Consider the following 24,557-nt stretch of genomic DNA (forward strand, 5'->3'; position numbering starts at 1 on the left):
GGAATGCATGGGGAGGGGTTTGGGATGGGAATGGGGGGGATGAGGACAAATATGTGATACTTTAATCAATAAATAAATTAAAAAAAATAAAATAAAATATCACTCTTCTCCAGTCCTGCAGTGACCACTGTCCAACCCAAGCCCTACTCTCACCACGCTTGAATTAGGACACCTCCGCTCAGGCCTTTGTCACATGGTGCAACATTCAAGGACAGAGAAAGTTCCCCTCCAGAAAAACTTCCCTTCACCAAAATGAGCTGGTGTGGGGGCCTGACTTCACTCAGCTCACCTTCTGGGTTTTACATAAGTAGGGTCCTCTACCCCGCTCCTTTGGTGATTTCCTGAGGGGCATCCTTCTTGATGACACTCAGAGGATTTCTGAGGGAAGCAGGACACAGGACAAAGTATGAGTGTGTGGTAGGGATAAGAAGGAAGAAGAGAGGTGCTTTTTAAAAGTTTTTATTTCAAAAAATAAAGCCACAATTAATTTCACATAAATATCTGGGGAGGGGCAGGGAGAGGGATGGGGCAGGGGCTTGGCCCCTACCTCCTCTTCTCTTTCACGCTGTACTGTAAAAGCAAAGGGGCGGGCTGAGGGGAGAACAAGGGGAGGAAGTAGTCAGTGGGAGAGTTCCTGCGGAAAAGGCCCCCTCGGCCCACCCCTGCCCTGGGACTGCCTTGGACCTGGCTCACCTTGCCGAACCACCGGGAAAGCCATATCTGCTTCATGGTCATGTGATCAGGGAGAACTTCATTGTCAAAAAGGAGCTGCACCTAGCAGGGAGATGGGAGCACAGTTTTAGGAACTCACCTGGTCTACTCTAAACTCTCCCTCCCTTTGTAGCCCCTTCTCCTCCCAAAGAAACCTACCGTGGGAATACTCACATGCTGGGGGTTTAGCATCAGGCGATGACAGAGGACCCTCCGGAGATGACGAACCTCAGCTCTAACAGAACATCGGACGTATTTGTTCTGAGGGTGGGGAGGGAAAGGAAGACGAGGTGTGTGAGAGAAGGGCCCCAGGAGGCGAGTCTCCTGAGAGAGGCCCTCCCATAGCCCCTCTCACCTGCAAGACGCTTTTATTCTTGTCTTTGCCAGAACTGGGGGGGAAACAGACACAGGTTAGGGAGTACTATCATCCCTCTCCCCCCATCCCCATCCAGAGCCATGATATAATCTCTTCAAGGGAACAGACACTCCCTTACTGCGAGCCCTCTCCCTGAGCCCCGCCCTGGCTCTGGGTCGCTGACGCTCTCACCTCAGCCGCTCCAGGCACAGGCTCAGCTGCTCATCATAGCGATAGTAGTGGGCTTTAGAATGGTCAAAGCTGCTGAAGGGCAGGCCGAGGTTGCTCAGGGCTGGCTCTGAGCAAGACAGAGTAGTGAGGCGAGTAGCACAGATTCCATACTCCTCTTCCCCCAGAGAGCAAAACTGGGCAGGAGGAATGCTCTGGGGGCTTTACCTTACCCTCCTGCTGCCAAGGGACATACCTTCCCCGCCGGGCTGGGTGACTCGGTCCAAGCCTCGGGACTGGTAGAATTCTCTAATCCGTTTCTCTTCACCTAGAAGGGAGTGGAGTATGGGAGTAAAGTATTAACTGTCCCTCTGGCTGTCAACCTCTTTACCTACATGATGCCCACCAAAGCCCTTGTCACCTCAAGCTGCTACCCAGCATCAGTCCTCTAGAAGCCCCTCAGGGTCAGGTTGGTCACTCACTGTCTTGCAAGCCAGGCACCAGCTTGTACACGATGTCCTGCATGACCCGGTCCAGTTTGAGGTTGAGCAGTGGCTGTGTCTCGTGGATCTTGATGTTGCACATGGGGCAGTACTTGCTGGTTTGGAGGTACTTCACAATACAACTCTTGCAGACTGTAGGAAAAGAAAAACAGACTCTCAGGCCCTCTGGGAATCAGGGCTGGATGGGGTGCCTGGGTGTTTGGGGCAGGCGGTGCAGAGGCTAACAGCCAGCTGGGTGGGAACCAGGGCCTGGAAGAACCAGCCAGGGTGCAGGGAACTCACAAGTATGGAGACACTCTGTGATGGTGGTGGCATCCACGAAGTAGCCAGCGCACAGGCAGCAGACGATGTGTTCATTCAAGTCTTTGATTTTTACTCGGACCTCCTCCTGCGGACACACCCTCCGTCACCGATCACCCTTCCCAATCCCAACCCTGGAGCCTTCCCAGCCTGGGAGTTCCCTCTTTCATCACATCTCACAGCCGAGCCCCGCACCTTGCATGGTCGGTCAGCAAGGGCTTAGCTCCCGGGGGCTGACACTACCCCTTCGCCCAGCAGAGGTCTCCGCGCATAGCGGGGGCTCCCTTCACGTGGACTGGCCCGACCTTCCTTTCCCGGGGGAGGCTACACGACGACGGAGGCACAATACGCAGGCGTCTCAGCCTAGAGTTTGGCAACTCGACCGCAACCGCGCAGGCGCACTGTGCCCCCTGCCTCTGCGCAGGCGCACTGGGCGCCTGGCCGGTCCCGGCCTGTCCTCTCGTCGGCCCCAGTCAGCCCCGCTAGCCGACCACAGCAGTAACCCTGCCGCCCCTGCACCTCGTTCCGTAGCGGGTCCATCTTGTACACTGACTGGAGCTGGTTCCGAAGCCTCATCGCGATCGCAATCTGGCCCCCCTGAGGAGACGCCATCTTAAAGGCTGATCCCGGCCTGCCACTTCCGGTGCCGCCTGCGGGGCGGGACTTGTCGCCGAGCAACGAGGGCTTAGGTCTTTTCGGATTCGCTGACTCTCCGTGAGGCCCCGCCCATGTCCTTTCTCCCCCGTGTGCTCACCTGAGCCCCAGTGGCCCCTCCCCCTCCTCAGTTCGCAATTAGGGAGCGGGGGGTGTGTGTGGGGAGGGGTCCTATCTCACTGACCTCCTGTGGTAATAATCGTAATAGACCCTACCGGACGTCGGGACGAACTTTTGGAGCCTGCAAAAGCCTGCTTCCTCCTACCCGCAAAGGCCGGGCGTCTCCGCCCGCCCCCGCTCCGGGCCGCCCCGCTCTTGTGACAACCACGCTGAAGCCCCTCCCGCGCTCTCTAGGTTAGGTCGCCCTCGCCGGCCGACGCTGGACAACGCGAAGCTACCTCCCGATCGCGGGCCTCCTCCCGGCTCCAGAGCGGGAGTGTCTCGGGGCTGTGCGGAGGCTCGGGGAGGGCGACGGGGCGGAGGAGCCCCTAGAGACTTGGTAGTGATCTTACAGCCCCCGCACCGCCCTCCCCCTGCCGCCGGGATGAGGGGGGCAGGCCCTCGTTAATGATGATGATTCAATCATCGGCGCCTGCGGAGGCCTGGGACAGACTAATGCGGAGCAGATGCCGAAGGAGGAGGGGAGGACGACGAGGACACTGCCACACACCGACGCGCGCGCGCGGCGAGTCCCTGCAGCAGCACGAGCTCAGGGACCTGCATTTGGGGGAGACGCAGGGGTCCCGCAGGCTTGCACGCCGCCGTCCCTAGGTGCTCACAGTAGCACTAAAGCCAAGTGTAAGTTTACTGTGAAGTACCGACACCGAGGGCAGCTGGAGATGAAAGAAGGGAGGGATCCCAACGGAGACCTCGAGAGGCTTTCTGAAGGAAGTGGGACTCTGTGTGGGCACAGTTTAGAGCTGGGGTGGGGGAGAAGTGCGGTGGAAACAGAAGAGGAAGGCTGTGCGGCGGGGAGGGACCGGAGAGGGGCAGGAAGGAGGCCAAGGTGTGCATCTGAGGGCAGTGGAAGAAGAAGCAGGACTTGACGGAGCTGGGACGTTTAGCCCGTGGGCCATAGAGAGCTAGCTGGCTCTTTTGAAGAGGGGAGTGACCCTAGGAGAGAGACATTTTTGTTCAGAGTGAACTGGAGTGGATAAGCGACAAGAAGTTTTGGGAGTGGTGATGTTGTAATCACCTACTTACTAGAGCCACTGCTTACCTCTTTGGTCCAAGATGCCATCAGCTGTCCTCTGGATGAGGAGTGTTTTTCCCCCTGCTTTTCTTGTTTCCACGTTGCCCCTCTTTAAGCTATTCCCAATACAGCAGCTCAGAGTAATTCTGGTAAAATATGAATAAAAAAGAATATAAGGAAAAAATTTTGAGTTGATGGATATGTTCATTATCCTGTTTGTGTTGGTGGCTTCATGGGTGTATGCATATGTCAAAACTTATCACATTGTACACTTTATTTTTTTTCACATTGTACCCTTTAAATATGTGCAGTTTACTGTATGTCAGGTTTACCTTAAGAAAGCTGTTAAAAATTGCCGAAACCAGTTTGGCTCAATGGATAGAGCGTCAGCCTGTCGACTCAAGGGTCCTGGGTTCGATTCCGGTCAAGGGCATGTACCTTGGTTGCGGGCACATCCCCAGTGGGGGTTGTGCAAGAGGCAGCTGATCGATGTTTCTAACTCTCTATCCCTCTCTCTTCCTCTCTGTAAAAAATCAATAAAATATATTTTTTAAAAAAGAAAGCTGTTAAAATAAAATTTAAAAGTGGGTGCCTTACTTTTTTATAATCTTCCAATCTTCCTCTTTTTAAAAAATATTTTTATTGATTTCAGAGAGGAAGGGAGAGAGATAGAGAGATAGAAACATCAATGATGAGAGAGGATCATTGATCAGCTGCCTCCTGCACGCCCCCTACTTGGGACGAGCCTGCCACCAGGGCATGCGCCCTTGACTGGAATCCAGCCAGGGACCCTTCAGTCCGCAGGCCAACACTCTATCCACTGAGCCAAACCAGCTGGGGCAGCTTCCCTTTTTAATCAGAATAAAAGGCCAAGGCCTTACAGTGGTCTTCAAGGCTTTGCATGGTCTCTCAGTCACTCAATCTCTCTAGCCACACTGGATCCCTCACCGTTTGTTCCACAGATACACCAGAATGTACTCTCACTGTGTCACCAACTTGAAATGTTCAGATGTAAAAATGGTACCTTTCTTCCTTCAGGTCTTTACTCCACAAGGCCCCCCCCCCCTTTTTTTTTAATTGATTTCAGAGAGGAAGGGAGAGGGAGAGAAACATCAATGATGAGAGAGAGAATCATTGATCAGCTGCCTCCTGCAGGTCCCCTACTGGGAGCAGAGCCCCTGAATACAACCTGGGCATGTGCCCTGAGCTCCTGGTTCATAAGTTGATGCTCAACCACTGAGCCACACCAGCCTGGCACTCCACAAGGCCTTTTTTTTGATCATTCTAGATAAATCACAGCTCCCTACCCTTTTACTTCTCCCCCTCCCTTGCTTTATTTTTACTTTTTTAGCAATTATTATTCAATGTATTGTATATTTTTCTTATTTTACATCTGCCTCCCCCACTAAAATGTAAGCTTCTCAGTGTCATAGACATTCCCCCCCTGTTGTGTTTATACATCTATATCTCCAGTGCCAGGTACAGAGGACTAAGAGTGCCATGTTCAATCAAAATTTTCTGGATGGCCCTAGCTGGTTTGACTCAGTGGATAGAGTGTAGGCCTGTAGACCAAAGGGTCCCGGGTTTGATTCCAGTCAAGGGCATGTACTACGGTTGCAGGCTCCTCCCCAGCCTGGGTCCTGGTCAGGGCTGGTGCAGGAGGCAACCAATCAATGTTTCTCTCTGTCTTTCCCTCTCTCTTCCACTCTCTAAAAATCAATGGAAAATTACCCTCAGATGAGGATTAAAAACATTTTTTTCCTGGATGAACAAATGAATGAATGTAGGTGGTAGTGATGATGGCCTAGATTAGGCTTTTATCAGTGAGCATGGAAAGGAAGGGCTGTATATGAAGTATTTCAAAGGAAAGCACGATAGGAGGGAGTAAGGAGCTTGGGAGGAGAGCCTGTCTCCCAGCCTGGTGGACTTAAGGTGGCTGCAGCAAAGGCAAGTGGAGTTGCCCAGGAGGCTGGAATGGTGGGGCTGGAGCACCACAGTCAGAACCAGGGAGGAAGGTCTCAGAGTTTTCTGGGTGGATGTAGTAGATGGAGCTATTGAAATGGATGAAACCTGAGCAGATGGAGAGAGAGAGAAAACTGAAGTCTGGAATCTAAAGAATGCTCACAGTCTATATGGAAGAAGAAAAGACAGTGGAGGAAAAAAACATAAGCAGTCACTATGAAAGTCCAAAGATATAGAAGAAGACACTATTATATAAGGAAGCCAAAAAAAAGGGACATTACAAGAAATAGTTGGTGATCAACAAAGTAAAACATGTCAGAGATTTCTGGATAATGGACACTGGATCCTGATGCTTCCTGAGAAGGTTGGTGTAGTGAAGCCAGCTTGCAGTGGGTTAAAAGAATAAATAATGAGGAAATGGAGGCAGTGGGTGTCAGCACGAAATGGGAAAAGAAAACAATCTTTCATGAAGAGCCAGGTAAAGACTTTGCTTAGATAACAGTGATCTAAGACTGTTAGGGTAGGAAGAACTAAGTAAATGAGAGAAATGATGATACAGGAGTGGGGGGACCATCTCAGGGGAAGGATACTATACTAATAGCAGGAAGGAAGGGAAGGCACAGAAGCACAGGCTGGGTATATGGCCTCTTCTTGTGAAGGTGCAGGCTTGAAAACTTGAAGAGTTGGGGGCCACATGCATGTAGAATATGGTGAGATGAACCCAAAGCAGTGTGTATGGGAGGTGGAGGTGCTGACCACAGAGTCTCCATCTTCCACATAAACTAGCAGGAACCACCCTTCCCAGAGAATCAGGGAATCAGCAAAGTGAAGGCAAGCAGAGGAATTCCTAGGACTGTGGCTGACAGACTGAAAGTCCTTGTTCTTGAAATGGGGCACTGAAAAAAAAAGTTTTAACTCTGTAGAAGGTGAGTATGTACTACTCGTTTGTGGCCATTCTGCTCAAAGGATCAGTTAGGCCAGTGGTTGGCAAACTCATTAGTCAACAGAGCCAAATATCAACAGTACAATGATTGAAATTTCTTTTGAGAGCCAATTTTTTAAAAACTTCTTCTAACACCACTTCTTCAAAATAGACTCCCCCAGGCCATGGTATTTTGTGGAAGAGCCACACTCAAGGGGCCAAAGAGCAGCATGTGGCTCGCGAGCCACAGTTTGCCAACCGCGGAGTTAGGCAATCTCTGGGTGGCAGTGCCATCTGTGCTGACCTGAAAAGGCAGGATGTATAATAAGCAGGTATACAGGTCTATACTATGCTGACCTTGTCTTTTTCATTGATTCACTCATTGATGCATTCCAGGGTTTATTCAGCTTGTTTGGAGATACACTAATGCCACACTCTTCTCAGAGGCGCACCCCCTAGAGTGGGAAAGGGACTGACAAACTCCTAACGTGCAGGTCAGTCCCCCTCAGAGGCTTTATTTATGTATTTTTAATTTTTTTATTTATTGATTTTAGAGGAAGAGAGGGAGAGGAGGAGGGAAGGAAGGAGAGAGGAAGGTAAGGAGGGAGGGAGGGAGGGGAAGAGGGAGGGAGAGAGAGAATGAATGAGAATAACCAACTGAGCTACCCAGCCAGAGCCAAAGGCTTAGTTAGTTTGCTGTCTCCTTAGCCTCTCTGTTCACATCTGGGGGGATCCAGCCATGCTATTTCAGAAGGTTTTGCCTGAATAGCGGGTTTCACGTGCCCTAGTAGCCCCGTCCCTCTATTGTTGAGAAAGGGAGCTCGGGTTTTTGTGAAGGGCTAGGGGAGGTGATAATGCCCGTCTTTTTCACCAAGAACAGAACACACCTGCCAAATTTGCAGACCCCCGCCCCAGCCCCCTTTCAGAAGAGGTGGTTGACAGGGTGCGGTAAGGGCTGGAAGAATTGGATGATGGGTGTGAACAAGGCTGGGGAAGGATGTTAGGTATTGATGCCCACTGTCTCCCTCCCCCAGCCTTCAAACTGAGGCTTCTGAGAACCGAGGGGCTGGTGGCTTTGGTGGGGAGGGAGCCCACTCCCTGTTTCTCCTCTTTATTTCCCTGCCCAGATGCCCAAATATCATTCCTCCATTCCCTGGAGAGAAAAGACCCACCACCCTGCCCCAGGCGCCAGACTGCCAGCCCATCTGCTGGGGAGAAAAGAGTCAGCGCCTTTCCCAGGAGATCCTGAAGAATCAACTGGAAGATTCCGTGCTCCTAGGGAGACCCATCTACTAGACTTAGAAGGAGAAGGCACGCTGGCCCCCATGGGGTAACCGGCTGCCTGGGGCTGAGCACGGAGTGGGCTGGGGTGGAGGAGCTAGGGGTTGGCACATCGGGGTGGGGCCCTTTGGCCACCACGTGTCCGAGGCGGGCCAAGCTGCTCCTCGGTGCCAACCCGCCCGCCCGCGGGATGTGAAGAACACCCCCCTCCCTGCGCCCAGTCTCACCGGCTTGGAGGCGCCAGGGCCCCCCCGGGGCCGGGTCGGGCCGGGGAAGGTAATGTAATTCCGACCCAGCTAACCCGATTATGGCGGCCTGCACCGGGCCGGGCGGCGGCAGGGGCGGGTCTAAGGCGAAGGGGCCCGCCCGGCCAGGGGTCCCATCCTGGGGAAGGACGCCGAGTTCACACACTCCCAGCTCCCGGGTCCTTGGCCAGAGGTCATAAGGTCACCAAACCGCTTTGGTCTCTCCCCACCTCGCTTCTCGGACACACGCTCCAGGCACAGTTTCCTGCGCTTGGGCAGGGTGGAGCGTCTATGGGAAATGAGGCGGCTGGTCCTCCTCGGAAGGCTTCAGGGTCTCCGCCTGGGGGGTGGGGGGGGGGGGGTGGGGGAGAGTGTGTGAGAATCCACTCCCTAGGCGCAGAGTGGAGGCGCAGAGTCCCTCTTGGGTGGTCCTCTGTCGGGGGGCAGAACAGGCAACCCCAAACTCACACCGGCCTGAGTGGGCCCGCGTTCAGCCACGAGTCCGCTTTACACCGATTTCAGAAAATCGAAATTCTAAGGAACACAAGGGCACCAATTGCTGGCGCTCCCGAAAGGAGCTGGGGGCCCTACGGAAGAGGCCCGGAGGTGCCCCAGGACACTGGCCCAGAGTGGCTGCCCCCCGCCCCGGCCCGCCAGCTGCGCCCTGCCACCGCTGCCCACACCTGTTCCTTCCCGGGCCTTCCCGGGCCGCGCCGGTCCCCCGCTGCTACCCATCGCATCCTGGAAGCCACAACGAGATTTGGTCTTCGAGGGCACGTAGGCGGGGGGCACAACGAATCCGGGAGTCCGCAGGCAGGACCCATCGGGAGGCGAAGAGTGGGGGGTGTGGGAAGAGACGCCCACGAGGAAGCCCCAAGGCGGAGGCCGGCGGGGATGCAGTCGCCGTGCGCATCTCGGCTGACTCAGCGCGCAGCCGCCCCGGCTCTCGCCCCTCCCGGACGGAGCTGGGTTCCTTACACCCTGGCCACCCCCTCACCCCACCCCCGCCATCCCTATCGACCAGTCTTCCCCACGCTGGGCGCAAATCGGCGCCTCTTCCCCTTTAACGGGCCGGGCCCCGCCCCTGCCCTACCCCCAGCCCCCGCTGCCCACCGGAGGCAGATCTGTCAGTCACTGCCCCAGCCCGAGCCGGCCACCCTCTCCACCCCGGACTCGGGCAGAAGCCCGGCAGCCCCGCGTCCATCTGCGCTTGAGACGGAAGGGCGCTCCTGGGACCCTGGTCGGTCGCGCTCCCCCGGGATGCGAGTTCCTGCACCGACGCCCCGCAGAGGCCGGCATGGGCGCGGCTACTGCCCGTGCACTGGGATGAAGCTGTCCCGGGGGCCCCGGCGCCCAGCCGCGGCCAGCTCCGCGGGCCCCTGAGGCCGCCGCCCTGCGCGCTCCGCGGCTGGGCTCCCAGAGCTGCCTGGGGCGCCCTCCAACCCGCCGAACCTCCTGCGGGCCCCCCCTAACCCGGACCCATGGAGCCGGCGGTGCTGGCCTCGCACAGCCTCCCGCACCACGAGCCAATCAGCTTCGGCATCGATCAGATCCTGAGCTGCCCGGAGTCCACCGGGAGCGGCCTAGGCCCGGGTCGCGCGGGCCAGGGCCCTGGGGACAGCGCGGCGTTCTCAGGTGGATTTCACGGAGCCTCGAGCTACGGTCCCTCTGGCGCGCTGGGCCCGCTCCCCAGCAGCTCCGGCCTGGGCCCCGGCGGCGTGATCCGCGTCCCCGCGCACCGCCCGCTGCCGGTGCCGCCGCCCGCGGGAAGCGCGCCCGCGGTGCCGGGCCCCTCGGGCTTGGGCGGCACCGGGGGCCTAGCGGGACTCACCTTCCCGTGGATGGACAGCGGCCGCCGCTTTGCCAAGGACCGGCTTACGGGTGAGGATGCCCACCCCCTCCACCGTTTTGTCCCACAATGACGGGGTTCCCTCATCTTGGATCCTCGGGATCCACATGCAGGTCGCCTTTCACACTCCTCCCTCAGGTCAGGTCAGGGGATCCCCTCCCAACTTAGGTGTCTTGGTCCCGCCGCTGAGAGGGCGTGGGAGGTGAGCTCCCGTCGATGCCCGCGCCCTTCTCTGAAGGCCACTGTCCACGCCGCGGGGAGAGCGGGGTGAAGTCATGGGGACCAGTCCCCCTCACCCAGGGCCGTTCCTTCCGAGCCCTTTCCTGCCCAGAGGCCTCCACGGGTGCGGGGGCGAACTGGGGGCGCCAGTCAGGACCGCGCGCGGAGCTCTGCGGACTGGACAGCCGCGCTCTCTTCTCAGGGACCCCCTGGCCGCCCCGCAAACCCGGCCCCGCTCTCTCTTCCTCCCTGCAGCCGCGCTCTCCCCCTTCTCCGGGACGCGCCGCATCGGCCATCCTTACCAAAACCGGACCCCGCCGAAGCGAAAGAAGCCGCGCACGTCCTTCTCGCGTTCCCAGGTGCTCGAGCTGGAGCGGCGCTTCCTGCGCCAGAAATACCTGGCCTCGGCGGAGAGGGCGGCGCTGGCCAAGGCCCTGCGCATGACGGACGCTCAGGTCAAGACGTGGTTCCAGAACCGGCGCACCAAGTGGCGGTGAGGCGCGGGGCGGGGAGGGACCGCGGGGCCGGACCAACTGGCGGTGAGGCTCGGGGCGGGCGAGGGCCGGCCTCGCTGACTCCGCATCTCCGCCCGTCCAGGCGCCAGACGGCGGAGGAGCGCGAGGCGGAGCGGCACCGCGCCGGCCGACTGCTCCTGCACCTGCAGCAGGACGCGCTGCCACGGCCGCTGCGGCCGCCGCTGCCCCCGGACCCGCTCTGCCTGCACAACTCGTCCCTCTTCGCGCTGCAGAACTTGCAGCCCTGGGCCGAGGACAACAAGGTGGCTTCCGTGTCCGGGCTCGCTTCGGTGGTGTGAGCTACGCCTGCCCGGCGGGCCGAAAGCTTTTCCGGACCGAGGCGCTGCGTGGAGCGCGGGGCCCGGGGCTGTGGGTGGCGCGGCCGCCCCCGCCGTGGTCCTGCAGCAGCGCAGCGCGTGAGGAGGAGCCGGCCTTGAGCTCTCCTCGAGGGCTCCTCGGCCACTGCCGGCTCCCAGGCCAACGTGGCGTGCTTGCCCCGCCAGCAGAGACTCGACCTTTCCCGCCGTTTTCCGCTTGGATTGTCCCACGGCCGCTGGAACCTGAGGGGCCGACTGGGCGGGACCTTCAGTACAGTAGCCAATGAGGTGCGGAGAGGGGGCGGGCTGGCCAATGGGAGTTGCTTCCCCTAGGGACTCCGGGGGTCTTCTGCAGGTGGGTCGGACTTGCGGTTCCGCGGAGCCAGAGCAGGTAAAAGGTGATGCTGCGATGGGGCAGCCCGCACTGGCCGGGTGGGTACCAAAGGTGTGATGGAAGGAAGATGCCAATGACAGCAGAGTAATGGAAGAGGTGCTGGAGAAGGAGTCTGACGGTGACAGGAACCAGAGGGTTATCCATGTTGGGCATCACATCTTTCTACTGTAAAATAATCGCTAAGGATTCTTCTTGTTGAGCCTCATGTTGTCCGTGTGTGTTCAAACTGCTGACTACATTCCCCCACAAGGCGCTTGGGTGGCAGGGGAGACAGATAACTTCTTTCATCTTTCACTTGATGAAAGAGAAAATCTAGGAACACTAATCCCATTGGGACAGAGCGGAGAGAGGAGGAAGAAGGGGACAAAGTTAATGGACCCAGTGGAGTTAGGATGAGCAGAAGTTCGCAAATAATTAGGAAGTGCTAGATCTAAGAAGAATCACAGATAACTCCAAGGTTGGAAATGTAGAGAATCAGGATATCAATGGTGCTGTGGATGATGAAGGAGAAATTGCGAAGACAGGACCAAGATGAACTCTACAGGAAAAACTAAATGCTAGACCTAGAAAGAATAAATTCTGACCAAGTGCCTTTGGGGGAAGTCAGTTGACATCCACATAGAAGTAGAGACAGAGTGATGACAGGAACTCCAAAAGGGGACACTATTAAGAGAAGGCAGAGTTCTAAGGATTGTCTTTTTTTCCCTCCGAATTCTACAACCACATTTACAATGTGCAAGGTAATGGAGGTCATCAAAGTTAGTGGTCCAAGGGAAGGAAAGGGAAAGGAGTAGCCAGCTGGAAAGAAAGGAAAGCATGATGTCCCTGAAGTTGTTAAAGACTTTAGCTTGTAGGTGGGCCAGGCGCTGCTGGGAAGCTTTTAGATGGAAAGTTGCAATAGCCTTGAGGGTTAAGAAGGAGCAGGATTTAAGTTGTATGAGGACAAAAGAGAAGATTTTGTCTGATTCCTATGGCACCCCAATTCTTTCCTGGAGGAAGGAGCAGTATAATAGAGGGAAGTAAGCTTTAGGCAGGGTGAGGCCAACTGTAGTCAAACTACTCATGTTCTGCATTAGTGACAGCTAGGTCAGCCATAGCACAAAGTCTTGACCGGAAGTGGGAGCATGGCAAGGGGATATTGCTTGAGGAGTTGGCCCTGAGTCTTTGATATTGTGTCATCTTTAACTCTTTGTTTTTATGGACTTTTAGAGAGAGAGGAAGGGAGAGGGATAGATAGAAACATAAATGACAGAAGAACATCATTGATCAACTGCCTCTTGCATGGTCCCTACTGGGGGAGGATCAAGCCTGCAACCTGGGCATGTACCCTGACTGGGAATTGAACCAATAACCTCTTGTTTCCTGGGTCGATGCTCAAAGGCTTAGCCATACTAGCCAGAGTACCTCAGGTTGTAAATGCTGCTGCAGAACCAAGCTCAAATTTGGCACTATAGAAAAAGAACTTTTGTAGCTCAAAAGGAAGCACAAGAATAGGTTTAGCTTAAGTTGAGGATATGGGGGCATCAGTCCCTCTCCAATAAATAGAAGAAGGCTAAAGAAAGGGTCCTACCCTGTGTAGATTGTGGCTAACATGATTCCTTTTACTCCCAGCCCAACACTTCTTTAAAAATGTTTTTTAAAAAATGTATTATTGATTTAAGACAGAGAGAGGGAGAGAGAGAGACCAATTTGTTGTTCCACTTATTTGTGTGTACATTCACTGGTTGATTCTTGTATGTGCCCTGACCAGGGATCAAACCCACAAACTTGGCATATCAGGATGATACTCTAACCACTTGAGCTATGTGGCCATGGCCCCAGCCTACCAATTCTTGAGACTCAGATTCCAAGATTTATATTTGATCCTAAACTTTCGGCTTTTTAAAAAATATATATTTTTTAAATTGATTTCAGAGAGGAAGGGAGAGGGAGAGATAGAAACATCAATGATGAGAGAGAAACATGGACCGGCTACCTCCTGCACACCCCCTACTGGGGACCAAGCCCACAACCCAGGCATATGCCCTTGATGGGAATCGAACCTAGGACCTTTCAGTCTGCAGGCTGACACTCTATCCACTGAGCAAAACCAGCCAGGGCTCGGCTTTTTTTTTTTTTTTTTTTTTTTTTTAAGATTTATTTTATTTTTAAAATTTTTTTAATTGATTTCAGAGAGGAAGGGAGAGGGAGAGATAGAAACATCAATGATGAGAATCACTGATTGGCTCCCTCCTGCATGCCCCCTACTGGGGACCAAGTCTGCAACCCGGGCACATACCCTGACTGGAAATCAAACTTAGACCTCCTGGTTCATAGGTCTATGCTCAACCTCTGAGCCACACCCGCAGGGCAACTTTCAGCTTTTAAATCTGGCTGGCTGCCTTGGTGCCAGAGTGAGGAAGGACTCAATACAATGAGATGAGTTCTGCTCCATTCCTTAGGCAGGTCACTGCAGGGCACAGGCATCTCCAAACTCTTTGGTGGAGGAGGATTCACTCTCTGTTGAAGAATCTGCCATTTCTTCCCTCAGCTGGTTCAGGAAGTCTCTGCTTTCACTGGGCGGCAGGTTACTCAGGAAGTATGGAGGGGCCAACTCCACCAGCCTGACACAGAGAGTCATAATTAGATGATTTCATATACTCTCTCATAAAGCGTATTTTTAAACTTCTTACTATCCCTTCCACAAACCCTGTCTTCTCAAATCATGTTACTACAGACCACTATGATTCCCTCTTCTTCTTAAGGCTCTCTAACTCCCCAGCCATATTTTTGGCCCCAGGAAGAGGAATGGGCAGTGTAGGAGGGGTGTCATGGGACTCACATCTGTGGTTGAATCTCAGAAACAATGGAAAGGCAGTTGTCTTTGGAAATGGAGAAACTGTGGTAAAGCACCCACGGTGGGGGCCTGGCTGGAGCCCGGCGGCTTCGGTAGCAGCAGTATGGGGAGAGCTGGGCCACATGCTTATGGGTTAGGAGCAGGTAATTTCCACTCCCATCCGTGTCTCGGGCCACCTCAATGAAAGGCAAAGACATTGAAGGAATAAGTTATAGAGAAGAGGCAGACAGTAGGAAAAGGTAAGGGAGATGAGAAGGAATTAGTAAGGGTGGTGAGAGTATTAAAAGTAAAGCATTTCCTCTAGATGTTATAGTTCCTCCACACCAAAAGCTCCTTGTACCCCAAAGGAAGTTAGTGGTGGTTCTATAGAGTCTTCTGAATGGCCATCTGGACCCCAATTTTCAGAGATGGCATACCAATCTTTGGTCTCTCTGACTTCCAATCCTTTTATGACTCCAACTCTTTTCCCTAACCTTAAGGAAGTATCCAGACACCAGTGCTTTCTGAAGGTCTCTGCGATTCTTCTCAGAGCCAAAGGCTGGTTGGGACAAGGGAAGTTCAATTCGTTGCATAAGTTCTAGGAGTTCTCCTCGAAGTTTCTGGGCTTGACACAGTGCTGCCCAGTTTAGACCCCGAGCCTGGCACCAAGCCTTGTCTGCTCCACCTAGGAGAAGAAAGGGACCAGCTACAACTAAAGCCCTTAAGACCCCCGAAAGAACCAAACCCTTGTCCAAAGGGCCTCCTCTTCCTGGCATAGAGATCTGTCCGCTGGTTGCACACCACTTGTGGAAAACCTGGGATTCTGTAAGACGATGCAGAGTGGGCCACTCACTCTGTAGAAAGGCTTCATACACCTGGATCAGAGAACTGTGGTCACCGTCCGCATGCTCCAGGGCCCGGCGTAAAGCAGCTTCCTCTGCACAGAGTGGAGGACGGGTAAACCCAGGGGCAGCTGCAGGCAGGAGAGAGGAAGGATGTTTGGGGGAATGAGAAAGGATAGCAGAACAGGTGGAATGGTAAAAAGGCAGAAATGTCACTTTGGGAACTTAATTCAAAAGACATCGATAACTTCTAAGCGCTATGTACTTTATTAGACATTGAAGGTAAATGAAAGACAGTCTCTGTCCTCAAGGAGTCTGGTGGGAGAGACAAACAAGTGAGCAAACTTGATGAGCATGATAGTTGTGTGGGCCAATATTTGAAGTTTGAGTAGGAATTAGCTCAGTGGCAAGGGGTGGAGAGAGGATTCTGGACTGTGGGCACAGCAAGTTAGTAGCATGGCATGTTTGGAGAACTGCAAGTGCCTAGTATGGGTGGATGGAATGGCGTGCATGGCAGAGTTACAGGGGATAAAGCTGGGGAGGTAGGTATGGGCCAGGTCCTGAGAGGCTGGACGTGCTGGGTAAATGAGTTTACAGTCTGTCTAAAAGGTTAAAAAAAAATAGCTGTTGAAGAGTTTTTAAGAGAGTCCCTGTGTTTGAAGAAGTTCAAAATTCACATGACTAATTAGGAGGCTACTGAAGGAGTCCAGCTGAGCAGTGACAGAACCTGACAGTGAGTATGGAGAAGAGCAGATTAATTAAAATAATACTTAAGAGATAAAAATGAAAGAAACCAGAGAAAGATTAGTCTAAAATGATGGTAATGGAGCTGCGGAGATGATGGTATCATTTTGTGGTGGTGGTGAGAAGGTCATTTAAGAAAGTGTTCAAGTTTAGTTCTGGCTTGAAGTACTGTGGACTGTTCTGGTAGAAATGTCCATCAGGAGTTAAACATATAAATCTAAGATTCAGAAGAATGGCATTGACAGGGAGATACAAGGTTTGTATATTTTAAGTGTGAGGGTATCCCTTCAGAGCATGGGTGTGGATGAACTTGCTGAGAGAGTTCAGGGAATGAGAAGACACAAATGGCAAGAATACAAAACCCTGAGGTCCAACTTACAGTGGAGGAGCAGAAGATGAAGCGTCTAAGTAAGACATTAAGGGAACAGTAGGGAGGTAGGATGAGAACCATGAGGAGTGGTCACAGAAGTTTAGTGGGGCAGTTTCAAGGTGGGAGTGGCCAACATTCTGAAGTGTCAAAAGGTCATGAATGAGCCCTAGCCGGTTTGGCTCAGTGCATAGAGTCGGCCTAGGGTCGGAAGGGTCCCAGGTTCGCTTCCGGTCAAGGGCACATGCCCGGGTTGCAGGCTCGGTCCCGAGTAGGGGGCGTGCAGGAGGCAGCCGATCAATGATTCTCTATCATTGATGTTTCTCTCTCTCTCTCTCTCTCTTTCCCTTTCTCTCTGAAATCAATAAAAATATATTAAAAAAATAAAAAAAGGTCATGAAGGAGAGCTCAAAAGTGTTCACTAGGTTAGGTCTTCAAGAGGTCACTGGTGAGCTGAAAGCTGTCTTAGTGTGGTGGTGGACCTGGATCTGGAGTGTGGTGGGTGAGGAATACACTAGCTGGAATAGGGTAGAGATTATACCATCTAGCTGAAGAGGCGTATAGGGTTGAAGAAGAGGGGTGAAGAGTTTTAGTAATAAGAGATAGAAGAGATTCGAGCATGGTGAGAGGAAGAACCAGCAGAAGAAAAAGGCTAAAGAGACAGAAGAGGGATAACTGATGAAACCTGGTTCTGCAGGCATCGTGCGGTGGAAACTGGAGCTCGGGGGAAAGGGCTAGCCTTTGGAGCACCAAAACACCAAGGGAAGGCCTGAAGTAGCCAAAGGAGCCAGGGAGAGAGGTGAGTTATACCAGTGAGCATGGCAGCAAGGGTGAGCATCTCATCCACACATTCAAACTCGCACGAAGCCAGCAGGGCTTTGGCCAACTCGGGGGGCAGGGGGAACTCTGATAGGATGACACCTAAGTCTGACAGGTGTCCGTTGTCATCCAGGGCTGCCAGGTAGTCTAAGTCTTCCAGGGCCTGCATCAGGGCTTCTGGAGCTGGGGAGGAAACAGGGCTCATAGTGCAGAGGATCTCAGAGCCCTGCGGTCAGACAGCAGGACTTGGGCAGGAGTGCTCACCAGGCCGGTCCAGGAAGTGACACTCCCCTGGCTCTGCAATCTGTCTCCTCTTCAGCAGTAACACCAGCGGGCTCAGATTTTCCTCACACACCCTGGGTTGGGGCAATGGGGGAGCTTCTAGTTCTTGGAAGGACTTAGGATACAGGCAGAGGCAGGATCCTGAGGGGAAAAAGACCTGGGAAAGAAGACCACTGTAGATTTCTCGGGGCTTGCGTGTCAGTGACTTCCATGGGCCATGTCAGGGCGGGCAAAGGCTCTTATCTGGAGGCGCCCCTCTTGCCCGTAGTTGTCTTGCCTCTGCCTGACACTTGCTGATTGGTCTCAACACTTGGGATTCTGCTCGGATCTGAGGATTGTACACCTGTCACCGCCCGCCAACCAAGGTCAAGACAGATTAGAGTGGGCCATTTCTATCTTTAGCCTCCAAAACCCTCATCTTTGTCACTCACATTTCGAAGCTCCAGTCCTGAGTCAATGACATGTCGAATGGAAGGGAGGGAGAAGGAGAAGTCAGCCAGCCAGTGAGTGACCACAATCTTTCGGGCACCTGAGTCTGTGTCTTCATACACAGCCTGAGCAGCTTGACCATGGCCTGGGTGAAGGGGCAGCACCCGTGGTGGAGGTCCTTGGATTGCCAAGGTCCCTACCTCCCTGGACAAGGATTCACAGCACAGGGAAATTTCCTGAGGAGAGGGTTGGGGTGTTAGGGCACTTCTCACCTTTTTTGGGTCACAGACCTCTTTGAAAAACTGATGAAAGCTATGGCCCTTCACTCTGAAAAAATGCACATACTCATAAAAGTTGGGGAGTGTTATAATTTCAGGAATTCATTGAACCACAAATCTCTGCATTTGATGGAATAAAAAAGAGGGTAGTAGACATCTTTACTCTGAAATCCTTGAGTGTTTCCCCAGGACCCCAACAGAGAGTGAATACTACAATGCCCGTGTTCCCAACAAGCAGTGCTCCCTTCTCCAGGACAGGAAGGTGGCACAAGGAGCACCTCCTTTTGCAGCCCGTTTTTTTACCTCCTCGCTGGGCAGGTACACTAGCACGTCTCCCGGAGCCTCCTTTCGACACAATTCAAGCACAGCTTGGCAGGCAGCTTCCACTCGATCAGTAGGGACAGTGTCCCTGTAGATGGGAGTGGGACACCTGCCAGGCCCTCTGGGTACACGTACAATGGGAGGATTGCCCCAGAAGGCTTGGAGCTTAGGTTCAAGGGCTGGGTCAGTGACCACAACCACTTTGGGGTCGCCTGGGAGGTTTCCCAGCCTGGCATCTCGCAGCAGCCCCTGGAGTAAGTCTGAGGCCACTGACCGCTCTTGAGCCTCGTCCAGTACCAGCACATCCCAGGCTCCAGTGCCCCGGGTCGAGGCCACCTCCTGAAGAAGCAGCCTGTCCCAGCAAAACCTGTTGACATTGGCAGTGGGCAGGAGTCAGTGTGGATATTGGCCAGCCCCAGTTCAGGGGAGCTTCTACCCAGGGAGCCTAGATTTTGATAGTTAAGGTCAGAAAAAGACTGTGACTGAATTCCTTAACAGTGACCTTACTGACTGGTGACACTTTGTTCAGAAGCTGTACCCCAGCTGGGAAAGTAAGACTTTTGTAATGAGGGTAAGGACGAATGTGAGGTCCAGGCTAGGATTAAAGAACCTAATTCAGCAATGCATAATGCATGCTTTATTTTTTAAAAAAAATATTTTTATTGACTTCAGAGAGGAAGGGAGAGAGAGAAACATCAATGATGAGAGAGAATCATGGATTGGCTGCCTCCTGCACGCCCCCCACTGGGGATCAAACCCACACCTGGGCATGTGCCCTTGACTAGAATTGAACCTGGGACCCTTCAGTCCCCAGGCATGCGCTCTATCCGCTGAGCCAAACCAGCCAGGGCTATAATGCATGCTTTAAAGGGTGAGCTGGGCTGAGAGGTTATGGTGAGGTGTCAGAGGGCTGGGCTTGTTCCTATTATGAGGGGAATTAGATTTGAATCAGGCCCGCAGGAAGCCTCACCTGAGCAGGGTTTGGGGCCCAGTGCAATCCTCCTGGGGGATGCTGTATCCAACCTCATGACCCAGGGTCAGGTCCATCTCATCAGCAACCTGCAGGGCCAGGCTCAGGGCTGCCAGCGGGTAGGGCTGAGTGACAGTTACCCGGCTTTCCTGGAATCCCCTGGCCAGTGCAAACTCTGCACACCACTGAGGGATCTGGGACAGGGGTAAGGAAGGACAACCCGTCAGCAAGACACAGGACTTCAGTGAGAAGGGCTAGGGGAGCTATGGCCTTATTTGGGGCATACACTGGTCCTTTACCACCCAGGGGCCAGCTTAACCTGACTCTCTTTGCTTACCTCCCCCATAACCCCTGGCAGTCCAATCCCCCTCTGCCCAGGGAAGGGCCAATTCTCTAGGGCTCCCCCCCACACACACACCTTGTCTCTCCCAGAATCTACCCCCACCTGGGTGCTCTTGCCAGAGCCAGGCTCTCCAGACACAATCACCACTCCACTGGGGCTACTCTCCAACTCCTCCAAGAAGGTAAAGCGAGCAGCCCAGATGGGCAAGGCTCGGCGCTGCTCAAGCAGTTCGTAGTAGTGGGAGGAGAAGGGAAGCCCGTCAAAGGGGTTCACAGCCAGTTCAGACTCCCCAGGGCTCAGGCCAGACTCTTCTGTCAGGCCAAGGAGCAGAGAGGCCATAGCTCACCGGCAGTACCTACGGAAGGCAGGGCAGTCATTAAGCCTCATACCACCTTTGCACCTCAGCCCCGATCCCCAACCGGTTACCCTCAGCTGGTAATGCACTGAGGTCCATCCTTCCAAGCACTTTAAAAAAAAAAATCATCACTTGTGGATTTTTTATTTTGTAATCCTCACCTGAGGATATTTTTTCCACTGATTTTTTGAGAAACATTGATGTGAGAGCCATATTGATTGGCTGTTGAATTTGCAACCCAGGTGCCTTTGATCAGGAATCAAACCCGAGGTTCTTTGGTGCCCAGGGCCCTCGCTCTAACCAATGAGACACCTGCCAGGGCTGTTTTTAATCCTCACCTGAGGATGTTTATTGATTGGGGCTGGCGGGGGGGAGGGGTTGGGAAAGGGAGAGAGATCCGTCAGTTGCCTCCCATATGCACCACAACTGGGTGGATCGAACCTGCAATCTAGATATGTACCCTGACCAGGAATTGAACCCTCCACCTACCCGTATATGGAGGTATACAGGGTAATGCTCCAACCAACTGAACCTCCCAGCCAGGGCCTTCCCAGCACTTCTTGGCTGCCAGGAAATAGTGGAGACTTACGTCTCTAAATAAAGGACTATCAGAAATGGGTTATCCTGTAGCAGGTAGTAAAAATCCTGTGACTAACACAGGAGTCCTCAGGGGCAGTAGGACTTATGTGAGACCTATGGGAAGGACCCCGAGGGAAAAGGATAAAGAATAAAAGGAGGGGAGTAAGGCCACAAGGATCCTGGAATCAAACCTGCTTGCAGCTCTGAGACGTGTCAGGACGGCAGCCAGTTCCAGAACCACACAGCCAGTTACCACCAACCTTGACCAGCATGAAGTACAAAGGTCAGTTCCGGCTCCACCCTGGGGCTTGGCTCAAATACAATTCTAGACACTTTTGGGGTGGAGCCATTTGCTCCGCCTTATTTAACCTAGTCAGGAGCCTATGGAGAACAGGCTCCAGCCATCACACTGAGCGTGTATGAACTCTATAAAACACCATGTTCTGTGAAAGGCATCTTGGGACTTGTAGTTTTGCAGCCATTTCTTCACAAACCTGGGCTGAACATCCTAGCTATGTTCAGTTGCTGTTGGGTCTTCAGTTCAGTTACACTTCCTTAATATCATTCATTTCTTGACATGAGGAGGCGATTTCAGACAGTTGGATTCTGACCACCCCCCACAAACCTAAAGAGGACCTCATCCCCATTCCACCCAAACGAGGAAAAAGGAACCTGTTCAGGGGGCTTTTTAGACCCAGAGAGGCAACAGAGACCTTGAGTGAAAACCCTGAATTTAATGTGATACTGGCGGGAAGCCCCATCTCTCCCTTTCTACCACCCACCCATCCGGCCTGTTGAGTTGGGTGAGGGCTTCCCCCAGTCTCCGTCCTGCGGCTCTGGGTGCCATCTGTGCTCAGTCAGCCTCCTGGGCCTGTCTTTCTGTGAATCTCCTGTGGGACATAGGGGGGAGACATCGGGTGGGCTTTGCCATATTAACTCCATAATTAGCTCCCTTCTTCAACCTGCCCCTTCCTACCCATTATTCTCTAAGCCCCTCACCTTCTTGCATATTCATATAGTGCTTGCTTGCGCTCCTGTAGGCTTTCTTGCCGGGCCCAGGAGGACTTGGCAAATGTTAGGGCTGTGGGCTGAGGGGTCACCGGGCCAGAGCTGGGGAACTGAGGTGATCACAATGTCAGAGGGCTTGCGAAGTCATCATCATTAAACCTGCATCGAATGCCTACTTTGCAAGAGAGGCACTGTGCTAGGGTCTCAGGATCAAAAAAGAGACACCAGGGAAGGGAGTATGTAGACTGCCCCATCCCACCCCAGGTCTTGGATCTGACCATTTCCTGGGTCTCACCTTGGGGGCAGAGGCTGTGGGAAGGGCCTGGGTGCCCTCAGTGATGTCTTCAGGTATGAAAGCTACAGCTCCCTCAAGTAAATTGGTGATGGTCAAGTCTACACATCCAGTCCTGGCTGGGGAGAAGGGAAGAGAGGAGAAGGGGCCTGTTTCCCTGCTCACCTTTCCCCCTCATCACCCACTTTTCCTCTGTGTCTTCCTGTGTGTGGCTACCCTTTCCCATACCGAGGTCTCTCTGGATGACGCCCAGTGGCACATGGGGTAACACCTCCTTGACTCTCTGAGCCAGAGTTGCCAGCTGCACATCAGGAGAAGGGCCAGGGGAGGGAGGAAAAGAAGACTGGGCTGCAAAAAAGAAATCCAAAATATGGTGAGTGGAGACGAGGAGGAAGGAAAGACTAGCACAGGAACAGGGAGGACATCACAATAAGCTGAAGGAAAACAAAAAGCTGGGTGTACGGAGACCACACACCTGACTGGGGGTGCAACCTGCGGTGTCTTTGTCGCTTCATGTGCTCTGCTTTGTCTGCGGGAGTGAGTCGTGTCCCTGTCTGGCCCAGTTCTTTGGCCACCAGCTAGGGAATATCGGAAGGTTGGGAGTGTCAAGGTCTCAAGCCTTCCTCCCTCTCTACCTAAGGAAAGACCCCACCTCCACCCTGCCTGTGTACCCTACCACCTGCTGTACGCGGAGGGCAAACTCCTCATTCCCCTCCCCCAGCTGGCGATGAACAGGACGGAGCCACCTGCAAAAAACAATCCAGGGCCATGTTGGGGGGCAGCTGCTGATACCTCTTTTCATGGGATAGTGGTGGTGAGGGTGGGGAGAGAGTAAATACTTTGTATCGCCTCTGTGGTGGAACCTTGCTATTAAAAGATCTGCAAATGGACAGGGCAGAGGCCACTACTTTCTTGACCTTGAGGTGAACTTTTCCCAGCCACCAAAAAATGAGGACAATACCTTACTTGATACACCGTGAAAGGGACAAAAAGTGACCACAACAGTTCTGACACCCAGGAGGCATCTGACACCGTCTGAGAGGAAGGCATGAAGTAAGATCTAAGTCAGGGCCAGGAGTGGGAAACTCTCCCCAAGCCCCAAAGATTCCCTATCCAACATGCACTCACCACAGAGACTAGGGGTCTCTGGACTCGAAGAGTAAGAGGCTGTACCACATCCTGGATAGAAAATGGCCAGGAACTAGAAGGAAGAGAGAATAGAAGGGGATTCCAGCCAGCCCGGTCAGCAGCTCATACCTGACTTAACACAGGAAACTGTCAAACTGCCCAAGTAGATAAATGGGGACTACAGGGACTCAGGGGTAAGAGCCAAAAGTGGACAGAAAGGAAATGAACTAAGAATGGAGGGGGTTGGGGCTGAAGAAGGTTGTGAAAACCTAAGGGCCCTCAAGCTTGACTACCAAGGCATTTGGAGGCCAATACCTGTGCTCACCCACCTGAAGCGCAGGAGCCCCTCCCGGCCATTGGTGGCCTCTTCCTCGGGGAATAGCAGCAGAGGGGTTGGGGGAAGCCTCGTGGAAGCACAGAATCTCTTGAGTGACTCCACCAACTCCCCCCGCCCATCCATCTCCATGAAGCCCCGAGACCAGCACACAAAGCTGGGGGGACTATTGAGTAGAGGCTGGGAACAGGGAAGAGAGAAAGCAAGAAGAATGCTGTAAAGTGACAAAACTGACAAATGGGGGGTAGAAACGGGGTTTGGGGTACGGCTCAGTATCTCGTGGTCTCCAAGGCGAAACCGGGCGGGCAGAGGGTAGCCACGAGCTGGGCCCCAGGGAACGGCCCTAGAGTTCTGGCTTCGCCCCCACTCACGGTGCTACAACTGGTGAGCAGGTTGACTATGTTGTGATCGAAAGGTGTCACGTGGTTGGAAACGAGGACCCTGACGCGGTGATCCCGGAGTCCCGAGTCCTCCTGCCGGGCCACGAGCCCCAGCACGGCACACATGGTCCGCACCACGAACCTGCGGACGCAGGCGATCGTGACGGCACTGCTCGGGTCGAACCCGGCCCAGACCCTCCCCGAGCGCCCGGGTCGGAACCTGCGAAGGACGCTGTCCGGCAGCGCGCAGCTGACTAGGAAGACGTGGATCCCAAGGAAGAGGCGCAGGACGAGGAGGCAGAACCCGACGGGCGCGTAGAGCAGCAGCGCGAGGAGCAGGAAGCCGTCACCCGGGAGCCTGGGGGCGAGAGGCGGGATGATCGGGCGCCGAGGGCCGGGTGAGTGCGGGCGCCGGTGTCTCCCCTCAGGCGTTCTTACCGGTGCGAGTCAAAGAGTCGCTCCGGCCCCGGCGCCTGGGGAGGCTCCATCGCGGTTGCTTTAGGGGTGTCCGGCCGCCGCCGCCGCCGCCGCCGCCATCTTCGCGACCCGCCGCAGGGGCTCCTGGGAAGGCGGAGTCTCCGGGCGTAGGCCCTGGGTGCCGGGACCCGAAATCCTCCTGCGCCCCGGAAGGGCTAGCCGCCCCAGCATGCCTCGCGGGCCCAGCGCTCGCGTGCCGCGGGGACC

At 54.0% G+C, this 24,557-nt stretch overlaps 4 protein-coding genes across 9 annotated transcripts; 1 reads left to right on the top strand and 3 right to left on the bottom strand.

The window, feature by feature from the left end:
• Nucleotides 1-449: 449 nt before the first annotated feature.
• PCGF1 (polycomb group ring finger 1) lies at nt 450-10,802 on the bottom strand. Of its 5 annotated transcripts, none has more exons than XM_079791864.1 (11): nt 10,664-10,802; nt 3,911-4,029; nt 2,557-2,634; nt 2,020-2,125; nt 1,717-1,869; nt 1,491-1,562; nt 1,259-1,364; nt 1,067-1,100; nt 886-972; nt 694-774; nt 450-591 (listed from the first exon to the last, which is right to left on the bottom strand). In XM_079791864.1, the coding sequence occupies exons 2-11, from the start codon at nt 3,929-3,931 to the stop codon at nt 544-546; spliced, it is 786 nt and encodes a 261-aa protein (XP_079647990.1). In that variant the 5' UTR covers nt 3,932-4,029; nt 10,664-10,802; the 3' UTR covers nt 450-543. The 5 variants fall into 5 exon arrangements, with proteins under 5 accessions (XP_079647990.1, XP_079647994.1, XP_079647991.1 ...); XM_079791868.1 differs by lacking the exons at nt 2,557-2,634; nt 10,664-10,802 and adding exons at nt 2,233-2,361; nt 4,216-4,406; XM_079791865.1 differs by lacking the exon at nt 10,664-10,802 and adding an exon at nt 4,216-4,406.
• TLX2 (T cell leukemia homeobox 2) lies at nt 9,380-11,848 on the top strand. The gene is made up of 3 exons (XM_079791861.1): nt 9,380-10,174; nt 10,617-10,854; nt 10,959-11,848. The coding sequence occupies exons 1-3, from the start codon at nt 9,775-9,777 to the stop codon at nt 11,173-11,175; spliced, it is 855 nt and encodes a 284-aa protein (XP_079647987.1). The 5' UTR covers nt 9,380-9,774; the 3' UTR covers nt 11,176-11,848.
• Nucleotides 11,849-11,961: 113 nt separating this feature from the next.
• DQX1 (DEAQ-box RNA dependent ATPase 1) lies at nt 11,962-21,574 on the bottom strand. Its single transcript, XM_079791976.1, has 13 exons — nt 21,514-21,574; nt 20,923-20,991; nt 19,900-20,152; nt 19,455-19,648; nt 18,467-18,851; nt 17,888-18,121; nt 17,700-17,799; nt 17,439-17,597; nt 17,166-17,357; nt 15,256-15,375; nt 14,897-15,087; nt 14,409-14,599; nt 11,962-14,190 (listed from the first exon to the last, which is right to left on the bottom strand). Exons 3-13 carry the CDS (start codon nt 20,134-20,136, stop codon nt 14,034-14,036), a joined length of 2,160 nt encoding a protein of 719 aa, XP_079648102.1. The 5' UTR covers nt 20,137-20,152; nt 20,923-20,991; nt 21,514-21,574; the 3' UTR covers nt 11,962-14,033.
• Nucleotides 21,446-24,500, bottom strand: AUP1 (AUP1 lipid droplet regulating VLDL assembly factor). Of its 2 annotated transcripts, XM_079791978.1 has the most exons (12): nt 24,312-24,500; nt 24,094-24,231; nt 23,865-24,015; nt 23,489-23,673; nt 23,160-23,232; nt 22,993-23,066; nt 22,711-22,777; nt 22,507-22,609; nt 22,260-22,379; nt 22,035-22,150; nt 21,731-21,849; nt 21,446-21,621 (listed from the first exon to the last, which is right to left on the bottom strand). In XM_079791978.1, the coding sequence occupies exons 1-12, from the start codon at nt 24,359-24,361 to the stop codon at nt 21,585-21,587; spliced, it is 1,233 nt and encodes a 410-aa protein (XP_079648104.1). In that variant the 5' UTR covers nt 24,362-24,500; the 3' UTR covers nt 21,446-21,584. The 2 variants fall into 2 exon arrangements, with proteins under 2 accessions (XP_079648104.1, XP_079648105.1); XM_079791979.1 differs by lacking the exon at nt 21,446-21,621 and having other exon boundaries at nt 21,775-21,911.
• Nucleotides 24,501-24,557: the final 57 nt, after the last annotated feature.

This window comes from Cnephaeus nilssonii (genome assembly GCF_951640355.1).
Source record: "Cnephaeus nilssonii genome assembly, chromosome: 15".
Taxonomy (NCBI): domain Eukaryota; kingdom Metazoa; phylum Chordata; class Mammalia; order Chiroptera; family Vespertilionidae; genus Cnephaeus; species Cnephaeus nilssonii.